The sequence below is a fragment of the Salvelinus sp. IW2-2015 genome, linkage group LG18, assembly GCF_002910315.2.
Source record: "Salvelinus sp. IW2-2015 linkage group LG18, ASM291031v2, whole genome shotgun sequence".
NCBI classification, from domain to species: domain Eukaryota; kingdom Metazoa; phylum Chordata; class Actinopteri; order Salmoniformes; family Salmonidae; genus Salvelinus; species Salvelinus sp. IW2-2015.
In genome coordinates this window covers 9,415,423-9,429,297 of record NC_036858.1, presented here as the reverse complement: position 1 = coordinate 9,429,297, position 13,875 = coordinate 9,415,423, and the positions used below count along the sequence as shown (strand labels likewise).

General features: G+C 43.9%; 1 protein-coding gene across 1 annotated transcript; it reads right to left on the bottom strand.

The window, feature by feature from the left end:
- Nucleotides 1–9,674: 9,674 nt before the first annotated feature.
- On the bottom strand, nucleotides 9,675–13,318 carry LOC111977591 (glucose-6-phosphatase catalytic subunit 1-like). The gene is made up of 4 exons (XM_024007084.2): nucleotides 12,935–13,318; nucleotides 12,115–12,187; nucleotides 10,468–10,624; nucleotides 9,675–10,215 (listed from the first exon to the last, which is right to left on the bottom strand). Exons 1-4 carry the CDS (start codon nucleotides 13,231–13,233, stop codon nucleotides 9,728–9,730), a joined length of 1,017 nt encoding a protein of 338 aa, XP_023862852.1. The 5' UTR covers nucleotides 13,234–13,318; the 3' UTR covers nucleotides 9,675–9,727.
- Between the last annotated feature and the right edge of the window lie 557 nt (nucleotides 13,319–13,875).

Below are 13,875 nucleotides of genomic sequence, written 5' to 3'. Positions count from 1 at the left end.
CCGACATATTGCTTCCGGACAAGCTAAACAGCTTCTCCCGCTTTGAAGATAACACAGTGCCACCAATGCGGGCCGCTACCAAGGACTGTGGGCTCTCCTTCTCCGTGGCGGACGTGAGTAAGACATTTAGGCGTGTTAACCCTTGCAAGGCTTCCGCCCAGACAGCATCCCTAGCCGCGTCCTCAGAGCAATCGCAGAGCAGCTGGCTGGAGTGTTTACGGACATATTCAATCTCTCCCTATCTCTGCTATCCCCACTTGCTTCAAGATGGCCACCATTGTTCCTGTACCCAAGAAAGCAAAGGTAACAACTAAATTACTATCGCCCCGTAGCACTCACATCTGTCATCATGAAGTGCTTTGAGAGGCTAGTTAAGGATCATAWCACCTCTACCTTACCTGACACCCTAGAGTCCCACTTCAATTTGCTTACCGCCCCAATAGATCCACAGACGATGCAATCGCCATCGCACTGCACACTGCTCTATCCCATCTGGACAAAAGGAATACCTTTGTAAGAATGCTGTTCATTGGCAATAGCTCAGCATTCAACACCATAGTATGCTCCAAGCTCATCATTAAGCTCGAGGTCCTGGGTCTGAACCCCCGCCCTGTGCAGCTGGGTCCTAGACGTCCAGACGGGCCACCCCCAGGTGGTGAAGGTAGGAAACAACACCTCCACTTCCGCTCAGCCCCCTCCTGTACTCCCTGTTCATGACTGCATGGCCACGCATGCCTCCAACTCAATCATCAAGTTTGCAGACGACACAACAGTAGTAGGCCTGATTACCAATAATGATGAGACAGCCTACAGGGAGGAGGTGAGTGCCCTGGGAGAGTGGTGCTAGGAAAATAACCTCTCACTCAACGTCAACAAAACAAAGGAGCTGATCCTGGACTTCAGGAAACGGCAGAGGGAGCACGCCCCTATCCACATRGACGGAACTGCAGTGGAGAAGGTGGAAAGGTTCAAGTTCCTCGGCGTACACATCACTGACGATCAGAAATGGTCCACCCACACAGACAATATGGTGAAGAAGGCGCAACGGCGCTTCTTCAATCTCAGGAGGCTGAAGAAATTTGGCTTGGCRTCTAAAACCCACAAACTTTTACAGATGCACAATTGAGAGCATTCTGTCGGGCTGTATCACCACCTGGTACGGCAACTGCACCGCCCGCAACCGCACGGCTCTCTAGACGCATCACCGGGGGTAAACTACCAGGACACCTACAGCATCCGATGTCACAGGAAGGCCAAAAATATTATCAAGGTCATCAACCACCCGAGCCACGGCCTGTTCACCCCGGCTATCATCCAGATGGCGAGGTCAGTACAGGTGCATCAAAGCTGGGGCCGAGAGACTGAAAAACAGCTTCTATCTCAAGGCCATCAGACTGTTAAATAGCAGGCTTCCACCCGGTTACACAAACCTGAACCTTAGAGGCTGCTGCCCTATATACATAGACTTGGAATCACTGGCCACTTGAATAATGTTTACATACTGCTTTACTCATCTCATATGTACATTCTGTATTCTATTCTACTGTATTTTAGTCAATGCCACTCTGACATTTCTCTAACTAATATTTATATATTTCTTAATTCCATTATTTTGCTTTTATATTTGTGTGTATTGTTGTGAATTAGTATATACTACTGCACTGTTGGAGCTAGGAGCACAAGCATTTCGCTACACCCGCAATAACATCTGCTAAATATGTGTATGTGACCAATAAAAAAATGATATTGAGACTGAAAAAAAAAGCTGCAATGCCATTGTCACCCGGTAGATGGAGCTAAATGGTACATGTAAGGCTGATGTTCAAGGAAGGTCAACAGCAGTCACAGTCAGTCAATCACACATCTGATTCCACTGAACTGCATCTTGATCACTTAACATAATAAGCTATGCAACTGACACATCATTTTCAAGGAAGTAGCCTTGACGTTTTTTAACTTTTGTAGGCTTTTTGAAAGGTATTCAATGGACAAAAACGTCGCGCAATGGTCTTCAGCGCAAAAACCTAATAAAAGGCATTTATCTGGTAGAAGTAAATGAATCCACAAACAAATACAATTTCATATATATTAAATGACCGCATTTTCACGAATTTTATGATATCGTCATGAAGCTCATCAAAAGATTAGGGTACATGATACGGAAGTAAAGCGGAAAGGGCGGCTACTTTCAAAGGGTATGTAATGTTTCACAGACTGTATTTGATTGGAAAACGTCCCTTTGCATCAGCTCGTAGTACAAATGTGCCTCATTAGTTTACATGACAAACATGCATTTGCCAAGATGGGTTTTGCAGACAATACTGTTTTGATTTGTTTGAGATTAAGCAATTGTTCTTTATCACAAACGATTATGTTCATAGATGATAAATTACTGGTCTTAGTCATCCTATTTTAAAAGGGAAGTGCAGTCAAACTAGATTTCCCCGTGTTTTATATATATTTCCACACTATGTTGGAGTAATACTGTGAAATTGTGAAAGTTATGATAATACTCTTTTAGTGTAAGAGCTGTTTGAAAAGACCGCCTGAAATTTCAGTTGTTTGGCTGGGTGGGGTTTTTGGACTGCCTAGTGACATAACCAGGTGGTATTAGTTAATTGACCAATACCAAAGATAATTTGCCCTCCTCACTGCCAATCACAGCTAGTTTCAGATTACACATCCCTCCCATTAGGCTCCTCCAATTAGGGCCCTCTRTCAGACCACTCCCAAATAGTACTAGCAAAATTCTTGCTTGAGAAACTACATTTTACTAAGAAGCTACTTTTGTTTATTTTTGACCATTTTTATTGAAAACAATCACAGTAAGGTACTTAATAATTGACCAGAAATTATTTGATATTGAGCCAAAAAATGTCTGCATTGGACCTTTAACTCTATTTTGAACATCTACAGTATGTTGTAGTCTGTAGTGTGTGTGTTTCCCAACAGGTCCTATCCTGACGTAGTCTGTGGTGTGTGTCCACATGTTTTTGCGTAGGCTCAATGTGCAGACAGGGGCGACCTCTGAATGAGTTGGTGGTGGTGGAGCTGACACACCTTCAGTCACTCTCTGTCCATGCACTGGCAGAATGTAAGTCAGCCCTTCAGGAACACTCCCGCTCTCCTCACAGACTGGTGGCATTCCCTTCCACACATACACACACATGTTAGGTGAACTCAGGGTTGCAAAGGGAGGGAATGTTACCGGTAACTTAAAAAATGTAAGTAAACTACCAACATTTTGGAAACTTAAGGATTTTAGGTAATTTTTATAACATGCAAAATAGGCCTATAGAAAATAATAAAATAAGATGTTTTAAATATGAAAAATATAATGYCAAAGCTGTAAAAAAGATATACTCAATAGGTCAATAGTAAAAATAAAGAAAAACCCTTGAATGAGTAGGTGTGTCCAAACTTTTGACTCGTTCAGTATATATATATATATTATTTCATATCTACAGGAGTGCAAGTTTCACCATGGCACCGACCGTGCTGGTGCGTTGAAACATGATAATTATTAGAATATGGCAAGTATTAGTCAATTATTGCATTCTATTCATGCTGGCTTTCACGGGCTACCTAAGACATGAAACAGATAGGTGGGAGGGCATAGCCTACAGGCTGTCTGCAATTTCTTTATGCGTAATTTGCCAAAATGGGTAATGGAAACACTTCAACCAGAACATTTTTATCCAACACTAGGTATTTGCAACAATTTTTGTTGTTGTTGGTGTGACTTCATTATGTCCAGCTGTTTTGATCTACACAAGATAATTCAATGGAAGGGTAGAGCTGCCGCTTTCTAGGAGCGGGACTCTAACCCGGAAGCTTATAAGAAATCCCACTATGCCTTCCGACGAACCATCAAACAGGCAAAGCGTCAATACAGGACCAAGACTGATTCGTACTACACCGGCTCCGATACTCGTCGGATGTGGTAGGGCTTGCAAAATATTACAGACTACAAAGGGAAGCACAGCCAAGAGCTGCCCAGTGACACGAGCCTACCAGACGAGCTAAATAACTTCTATGCTCGCTTCGAGGCAAGTAACACTGAAACATGCATGAGAGCATCAGCTGTTCCGGATGACTGTGTGATCACGCTCTCCGCAGCCGATGTGAGTAAGACCTTTAAACAGGTCAACATTCACAAGGCCGCAGGGCCAGACGGATTACCCGGACACCAACTGGCAGGTGTCTTGGCTGACATTTTCAACCTCTCCCTGTCTGAGTCTGTAACACCAACATGTTGCACCCCTTCTGAAAAAACCTACACTCGATCCCTCTGATGTCAACAACTACAGACCAGTATCCCTTCTTTCTTTTCTCTCCAAAACTCTTGAACGTTGCCGTCCTTGGCCAGCTCTCCTGCTATCTCTCTCAAGATTACCTTCTTTGCCCAAATCAGTCAGGTTTCAAAGCTCAGTCATTTCAACTGAGACTGCTCTTCTCTGTGTCACGGAGGCTCCGCACTGCTAAAGCTAACTCTCTCTCCTCTGCTCTCATCCTTCTAGACCTATTCGGTGCCTTTGATATCTGTGAACCATCAGTCCTCCTCTCCACCCTCTCCGAGTTGGGCATCTCCGGCGCGGCCCACGCTTGGATTGCGTCCAAGCTCCTACCAGGTGCGTGGCGAGAATCTGTCTCCGCCCCACGTGGCTCTCACCACTGTGTCCCCAGGGCTCTGTTCTAGGCCCTTCCTATTCCTCGCTATACACCCAAGTCACTTGGCCTCTGTCATATCCCTCACATGGTCTCTCCTATCATTTTTTTGTTTTTTTTTTGGCTATACAGACGACACACAATTAATCTTCTCCTTTCCCCCTTCTGATAACCAGGTGGCGAATCGCATCTCTGCATGTCTGGCAGACATACAGTGTGGAGTGACGGATCACCACCTCAAGCTGAACCTCGGCAAGACGGGAGCTGCTCTTCCTCCCGGGAAGGACTGCCCGTTCCATGATTCTTGCCATCACGCTTGACAACTCCATTGTGTCCTCCTCCCAGAGCGCTAAGAACCTTGGCGTGATCCATGGGACAACACCCTGTCGTTCTCAACCAACATCAAGGCGGTGACCCGTTCCTGTAGGTTCATGCTCTACAACATTCGCCAGTACGACCGCTGCTCACACCGGAGCGGCGCAGGTCCTAATCCAGCACTTGTCATCTCCCGTCTGGATTACTGCAACTCGCTGTTGCTGGGCTCCCTGCCTGTGCGATTAAACCCCTACAACTCCTCAGAACGCCGCAGCCCGTCTGGTGTTCAACCTTCCCAAGTTCTCTTCACGTCACCCCGCTCCTCCCGCTCTCTCCACTGGCTCCAGTTGAAGCTCGCATCCGCTAAACAGACCATGGTGCTTGCCTACGGAGCTGTGAGGGGAACGGCACCTCCGTACCTTCAGCTCTGATCAGGCCTACACCCAAACAAGGGCACTGCGTTCATCCACCTCTGGGCCTGCTCGCCTCCCTACCTCTGAGGAAGTACAGCTCCAGCTCTGCCCAGTCAAAACTGTTCGCTGCTCTGGCACCCAATGTGGAACAAACTCCCCACGACGCCAGGTCAGCGGAATCAATCACCACCTTCCGGAGACACCTAAACCCCACCTCTTTAAGGAATACTAGGATAGGATAAAGTAATCCTTCTAACCCCCCCCACCTCCCCCTTAGAGTAGATGCACTATTGTAAAGTGGGTGTGTTCCACTGACATTCATAAGGTGAACTGCACCAATCTTGTAAGTCGCTCGGGAAGAGCGTTGCTAAATACTTAAATGTAAAAGTAAAAGTTTCAAGGAGACCACCAAGTCCCTGTGCCCAAGAAACTAAGGTAAACCTGCCTAAATACAAACCAAACCCGTGAGCACCTCACGCGTCTATAACCATGAAATGCATTGAAAGGCTGTAATGGCTCAAACATCACTATCCACTACCCAAGGGAAACCCCGCATAGGAACCCCCCACTCCAGATTTGCATACCCACAACCAAACAGATCCACAGATGTTGCAATCTCTATGCACTCCACACGCCTCTCCAATCCTGGTCAAAAGGAACACCTATGTGAGAATGCTATTCATTGACTACAACTCAGCGTTCAACACCATAGTGCATCAAGCTCATCACTAAGCTAAGGCCCCTGGACTAAACACATCCCTCTGGCAACTGGATCTGGACTTCCCTGATGGCCACCCCAGGTGTAAAGGTAGGTATAACACACCGAACGCTGCTTCTCAACGGGGCCCTCATGGTTGTGCGTCAAGTCCGCATCTCCTGTACTCCCTGTTCATCAGACTGCATGGCCGCACCTCCAACACATCATTAAGTTTGCGATGACACAACATAGTAGGCCTGATCACCAACAAGATGAAGCCTACAGGGAGGAGGTCAGAGCCTGGAGAGGTGGTGCAAAGTAAAACCTCTCCTCAACGTGATCAAAGACTAAGGAATGAATTGTGGACTACAGGAAAAGGAGACTGAGCACGCCCCATTCTCATCGACGGGCTTGTAGTGGAGCTGTTTGAAAAGCTTCAAGATCCTTGACGTCCAACTCACCACCAAACTATTGTGGTCCACGCACACCCAAGACAGTCGTCGAAGAGGGCATGACAAATCCTACATCCCCCTCCACGCGAGAACTGAAAAGATTTGGCATGGGTCCTCAGATCCTCAAAATGTTTTTACCAAGCTGCACATCGAGAGCATCCCTGACGGGTTTGCATCACTGCCTGGTATGGCAACTGCTCGGCCTCCGACCGCAAGGCACTAACAGAGGGGTAGTACGTACGGTCAGTAATACTCGGGGTCAAGCTTCCTGCATCCAGGACCTCTATACCAGGCGGTGTCAGAGGAAAGCCCAAAAATTGTCAAAGATCTCCAGCCACCCGTCTAGACTTGGCTCTATGCTACTGCACAGCAAGCGGTACCCGGAGCACCAAGTATAGGTCCAAGAGGCTTCTAACCAGCTTCTACCCCAAGCCATAAGACTCCTGAACAGCAAAATCAAAATGGCTACCCAGACTATTTGCACCACCCCCCCCCCCCCCCAGCTGCTTGCCACTCTCTGTTATTATCTATGCATAGCCGCTTTAATAACCCTACCTGCATGTACATAATTACCTCAAATACCTCGACACCGGTGCCCCCGCACATTGACACATTGACTCTGTACCGGTGCCCCCTGTATATAGCCCTGCTAATGTTATTTACTGCTGCTCTTTAATTATTTGTTTTTCTTATCTCTTACCTTTTAGGGGGGGGATTGGGGCGGTGAATTTTCTTAAAACTACATTGTTGGTTAAGGGCTTGTAAGTAAGCATTTCACTGTAAGGTTGTATTCGGCTCATGTGACAAATACAATTTGATTTGATTTGAAACGCACCCTAGAAGTTGCAACTATTTTCTATGCAAACTTTCTAAATGTCGACAAAAAATCACTACACAAGTGAATGGAAACATAGCTACTCACTGATAGATCTTTAAAGGCCGACTGCACTTCCTGATTTGGTTCGTTAAGAAATTATGGCTACCATGACTGAATTCAAACCTGAGTTGGTTTCGGGGTATGATTTGATGTGGGTGTCTCGTGCATGTTTGCTGGTGGGAAGAGTTATTTTTTATTCTTTCGCCAAATAGCTTCAGCTGACTGTTGTGCGACTATGGTAAGTTGGTTTGACTTTGGATAGCCTATCTCCGGGCTAGAAATGGACCGTCAATCAATTGCACAATGCAAATAAGACAATATTTTCATGTTGCACACCTTTAGATTCCTTTATGAAATGCTTTCAATATTTGTATATGAATTTCGACAATTTATATTAAGTCATTGAAATGTTGAGCTATTGAAATGTTTACATATTGTCCCATGTACATTGTGCAATTTACCGATGGTCCCTAACTAGCCTCATAGGGATGTCCAAAGTAAACCAAAAATGTCTTGTGCAGCTGCACCCAGAATTGATAATTACTTGTGTGCTGCCAGCTGTGGTTATGTGGGCAGGATTGAAACAAACCCAACCTTCATTTACATTGTAAAACAGTCACGACCACAGTTGTGAAAAAAGTTAATAGTTGGAAGAGTTGCAGGGTTAATTGCAAATTATGTCATTGTTCATTAGATGCTTTTTTTCATTGATTAAGCAATTTTCTCTTCAACCATATGGTCTATCCACTATAAGGACAAGAAAATGTATATCTTATGTGTTATGTTATTCTAGTATACATTACCAACGTTTTTTTAATAGATTACCAACATTTCTGAAAATTATGGTAATTTACTGGGAGATTTGCAAATCGAGCTGTACTGTATAGATATACAATATCGTTTTATGAGGTGAGCATAGGAAGAAAACCCACGATGCATTTGGAGATAAGAGCTGAAAGAGGGAAACAACACGAGGTTGGATGGATGTACAATATTATGTCACCGTTGGAAATATGCATGTCCGTCACAATACTTGGCAATGATAGGATGGATTGTCACTGACTTGATATCAGGGTCAAGTTAAGTAGAATATTGTACAGTGTGTTGACATGTGACAATGTACAGTCAAGTATTTATTGATTATTGCTGGTATGTTTGATTGAAACAGTATACTTGGTAAGTGTCACTAACGCACAGATACACATAGTCATCGTTCTGTACACAAAAAGTGCTGCTCGTTGAACCTCCATGGCCAAAACTCCCAACGTCAGTGGGCATGAGGTAAAGAGTGTTGCTATGTATTGAGCTGAGGGTCGGTCGTCTAGTAGTAAATGTTTAATGTCCCTAGTAATAATTCATTAATCAGTTATGTCATTTTGGGTCATTTTCTCTGAAAAACTAACTCAAAGTAAAAAAAGATCTTTGTGTACACCAAGCAAAAGGGATTTTGCTCATTAATCACGGCATCCGTGTTCACAACATCATCTAGTAAATAAAATGCAAACACTTATTGTACATTATAGTACAACCAGTCTTGATCCTCACCGCTCAAGGTCCGGAGTCCAGGGCCTGATAATCACCCTTTGTCCTCTTGTTGTCATCGAAGGAGCCACACCAGCACAGTGTCATTCACTAACATCAAGTTGAACCCAAGAGACATAACCACCACAAAGAAATAGAGAAACTCCAGCATGAATGCTCTGAGGCAGTGGAATACCTTTTCACAAAGCTGAAGATAGCCTAGTCTTCTAGCATTGCTTACTGTAACAGAGGATTCAGCTCCTCAATGTCCTCCAAACTTTTCTACTGAATCAGAAGTTTTCACTTGTCTCCCCATAAATTATATGTTGCTATACACAGGATTGCATATACTGTATGTAACATTTACATTTAATTAGGAACAAACAGAGCAATCTATTTGAAGAAACAGGTCGAGAGCTTGGGACTATAAGGTRCTATCTGTATTTTTGTCAACATTTTGTTATTGACATAGCCTTGTTCTGTTCAATGTTCTCTACCTATATAGTACTCCAAATACCCCAATTCATGTTGTTAAGTTCAAAAGGATACAAGATAAAAAAATTGCTGACACCATTCAAACCAATGAGGGTTCAAAACTTTAAAGCCAATTATCTCAGAATATTTTTTTGCAGATAGAACCTTAGTCCCAAGCTCTTGAGGTGCTCTTGCTTCCCATACCCATTCCCACTCTCTGCTCATGAGCTTATTAGCAAGCCAATTAATTTGTCAAATCAAAACAGTTTCTGAACGATTGTTATGAAAATTTCAGCTTAGCCGCCCCACTTTAACCTGGGAAGATCCAGGAGAGTCCTCCGGGAACCAGAGCTGTGGGGATGAAGAGGGCAGCAGCACTCTTATTGACYGACAACATGTAGAACGTTGCCTGGTTCCTGGAGGAGAACATCAAGCCATCCAAGATCTGTAGCAGCAATAAGGAGACAGTGATACATCCCGCCCTGAAGGGGGTGCTGCTGTTCTTCTTGCTCTCGGTGTATCGGTGTAGAGGGGCGAGTGCACGGCCCAGGCCAAACAGGGTGCCCATGTTGCGCAGGAGGCTGGCGAAGGGAGTGGAGTCCATGTGGACCCATTCAGCCCTCACACACCACTTCAGGGCTTTCGCCAGGGTCCACAGCAGGTCCACGCCCAGAGCATTCAGCAGCACGTAGAAGCCCACAGCGAAGGAGAGCAGGAAGACGGTGGTGTAGAAGTACTTCTTCAGACTGGCTCTGTAGATCCACTGCACTCTGGAGAAGAACTCAGCCACCATGATACCTGCCATGGATAGAGACCAGGGAGATTGTCATCAAGCTACAAGATCATTGAAATAAGATACAATAACTTTTACACTACACTACTTGCTAAGCCTGGTTGCACATTTCACCAGAGTTCCTGGAAAGGACGACAACATGAAAAGAAAATAACCACGCCAGCGCAATAGCATTCAGGTTAGCAGGACCTGCTGGGTACAAGGGTACAAGTTTCTTCATCTTGAAATCTAGACATCTAGAGTCCTGGTTCTCTGACCCGTGATGACCCCACTGATGACGTGGTGGGGAAAGTGGGCAGCCATGTAGACTCTGGACATGCACACCAGCAGCTCCACTGTACACAGCAGCATCCACAGGCCCACCTGCAAGAACCTGGAGATGAACAAGACACAAGGCCCTGCTCCAAAACAACCCTAGACCGTACCTACCCCCTTTTGGAATTGAGGGCCACATCAGGATTTTGAAATTCAATGGAGGGCCGCACAGTTTTTTGTTGTTGTACTGATTTGTTTGTCCAAATCTATTTGAAGGCCAGAAAAAAAGGGGAGTTATTTGCAAATATATAGGTCCATGATAGTTTTTCCATACTTTCTATCTAGTTTTAAATGTTTAAGTATGGCCTGTAATGTTTAATTATAATCCCCCAGTAACAATTCGTTACTTGCTGAACATATCGAACTTTCAAATGTCTTTTCTGGGATGTCGAAATCAATTCCGAATGATTTGATAGCTTCACATCACATCATCCATTAAAAGTTAGATTAAAGAAAGAGGTTGATGCAGTGCATTTAGGCATTCCACTTTCCTCCGGTTTTTATTTAGCAAAGATGAAAATACATACTCACTCCGGACAGACACAAGCAAAAAACGCATGATATAAATGTTGCATCAGCCTAGGCTACACCTTAACATTAGAGATCTGGCATGCTGTATGGGATGAAAACGAGACAATTTTTCAGTCTAATCAACTGTAGGCTACTAATAAGAGCATATGCATACAGCCTATGTGCGCTGTCCACTTGGTCAGGGTAAACTAATTGGTAACGTTATGTATTTATAGTCCATTTGTGTGTCAGGAGAAAATGTTAAATGTGATCAAAGTTGGTTTATATTCAAAACTGGGTTGGCTAAGCTGTCAATACGTTTTCAATTCAAAAGGATAAACTGGAATGAATCAAGCAATAGTGATGACAGATGTGAGTACATTTTTTAGAAGGCCTACAGTTGCATAGAACTGTATGATGCAAACATTCATAAAGCAAGCTCAACCCTGTGAGTTCTATTGTCTATCAGTTGTTGTCTGTGTCTAGGTAGAGGAAATCCCCTTCCTAATCTAGTCTAAATATAATGAATATGAACAAGTTTAAAGTTGCTGCAGTTTGACAGGGTTTTCATCCACCTCAGTTTTTTTTCGTCTTTTCTTTAAACCATGTGACTTAATTAGGAAAAACTGTTCCCATCATAGCTCATATAAAATATTTTTACAACTGATTAATCACTGTCATACCTTATAGGATCCAGAGTTTTCCTGGTTAGGGTAACAGATAAGGAAAAACTCCAGGCCCCAGGGTGTAACAATTTCCCCCCGCTCTGGGACCTATGGTGCCACCAGTCTGCTTGCAGTTGTCAGTTATCGTCAGGTATGTGGATGATCAGGGCGTTATTCAGGAATGTTTCTTGGGCTATTTTGATGTGTCAAGTGGGCAAGATGTGAACTCTCTTTAACTTCAGGGAGAAACTTGTTCAAACCTTCGATGGCGCAGCTGTAATGGAATGTATCTGCTATTTGTATTTCGAGCTAAGTCCCCTCCCTCCTGTTCCCTGATTAAGCTGTGATGACCACTCCACTCCAGTACCATTGTCAACTCTGTCCTGACATGAACTGAAGCCACGTCTCATGTACCCGCTCATCTACTGGCACATTGAATGTTTCCTCTCCAAGCACAGTGAGTACCCCGATCAATTTTCTCTCATTACTGTATTTAGAGTCAATCACATACACAATCACATTATTACACATCAATGATTTTACTCCTTGCTTGGACTAACTCATTCTTCTTTTGTCTAACTGTGTAGTGTGTTGTGTTATTGTTTTTTGTCTTCCCAGACAAATCCTGTCCTGCACTGAAGTCAAGCCTCTGAACACCTCAACTCATGCCTCATACCCTCATTCAATCACTGCTGTGATCCCTTCCAAACACTGTGTAAGTAGCCCTCTCGTTCCCATTCCCTATAATATTGTACTATAAATGTCTTTATTAAATGCTTTAGGTTAAAATAAATACTCTTGACAATTTTTGAAACACACTTTGATTTCTACGTGGGTCTCCCATCCTCCTCAATTTTTCAAGTCACCAGCCTCCACTGGAATACACTGTACACCTCCAACTGAATTCCTTTTCCAGATAAGATTATTCTCTATGTATTTACCCTGCTGAATGGGAATCAATACTAAAGTGCAAAGGTTGTTATGGCCCTATGATCATTCATTTATTACATACTAAGACAATAATGCTTCCACTTCCCAATACTKCTATATTCTTGAGGTATGTTGAGTGATACGCATTGCTATACTCTGGCACACATTGGTCTATCTATGGCATTGCCGACCTGGTCCAGTTTCAAGACAACGCAAGTTCTCGTTCATGTGTATTTATTCCAAATTTGTAGTAAAAATCCATGACCTACAAAATGACAGAAACCTGATTTAACCCGTTCCTTACCACTTCAGGACCAGGTTGAGCCAGTCCCCAATGGCAGCCACKCAGATGAGTTTGACCCCCACGTCCCTGCGCAGATAGAACCAGCCTGGGAAGAAACAGAAGGTGGTATGCAGGTCTGCCACTGTAGAGGCTAAATCAGCCCTCATAATGCCCATACTTGGTCTGCAGATGGACAGCCACCTCCAACCCCAGCTGTGGAAAAGATCCATGACTGCAGTGTGGATCCAGATCAGCAACCCAGGGAAGGTGCACCAAAGCTGGTAGAGCTCCTCTGGAGCTCCAGGACTGTCTGTTCCCATCAGACTTTATTCAAGGTTAGGGCATTTGTTTGCCTTCAAGTGGACGTTGTAGACAGGCTCCCTGACCTTTAGCCTACACCCCAACATGGAGCTCCTGTTTCCCAAACCGGTAACCGGTAAACGGTGAAGAATGGGATGATTTTGCATATCGTCAACATTTATTTAGCCTTTCATAATATAAAATAAATGTCTTTATTTTGCGTTCAAGCCTCAGTTTGGATTTACTCCTTTTTTCGACAGTGTGCTGGMCTCAATCTCTTCCAGCCTTTCATAATATGACATTTTTTTATTTCTTATTTTTTAAATGTGTTTTTTGAAACTGGCCAAAAAGTGGGCTTAGTAAGTTGGTACACGTGACTCTTTTAGTTCCTATCTTATCCATTTCATGGTCTTACAATGACAACTTACTGTATTACAAGTAAAACATTGGATTTTGCATTTCAATAGAGAAAAGCAAAAGCAATGCGGTTGTCCACACATCCCCCTGGTTGGCTTGTTTTGCCACAAACTATAGTGTAGGCTATTTGTTAGGTTTTAATGTGAATTCCACTGGTCAATCGTACATTTTGCATTTTTGTCTCCATGCTGTTTCAGGGTGAGCGACACAGAGACACTGATTGACTTTTGTTTTTACCCCTCCTT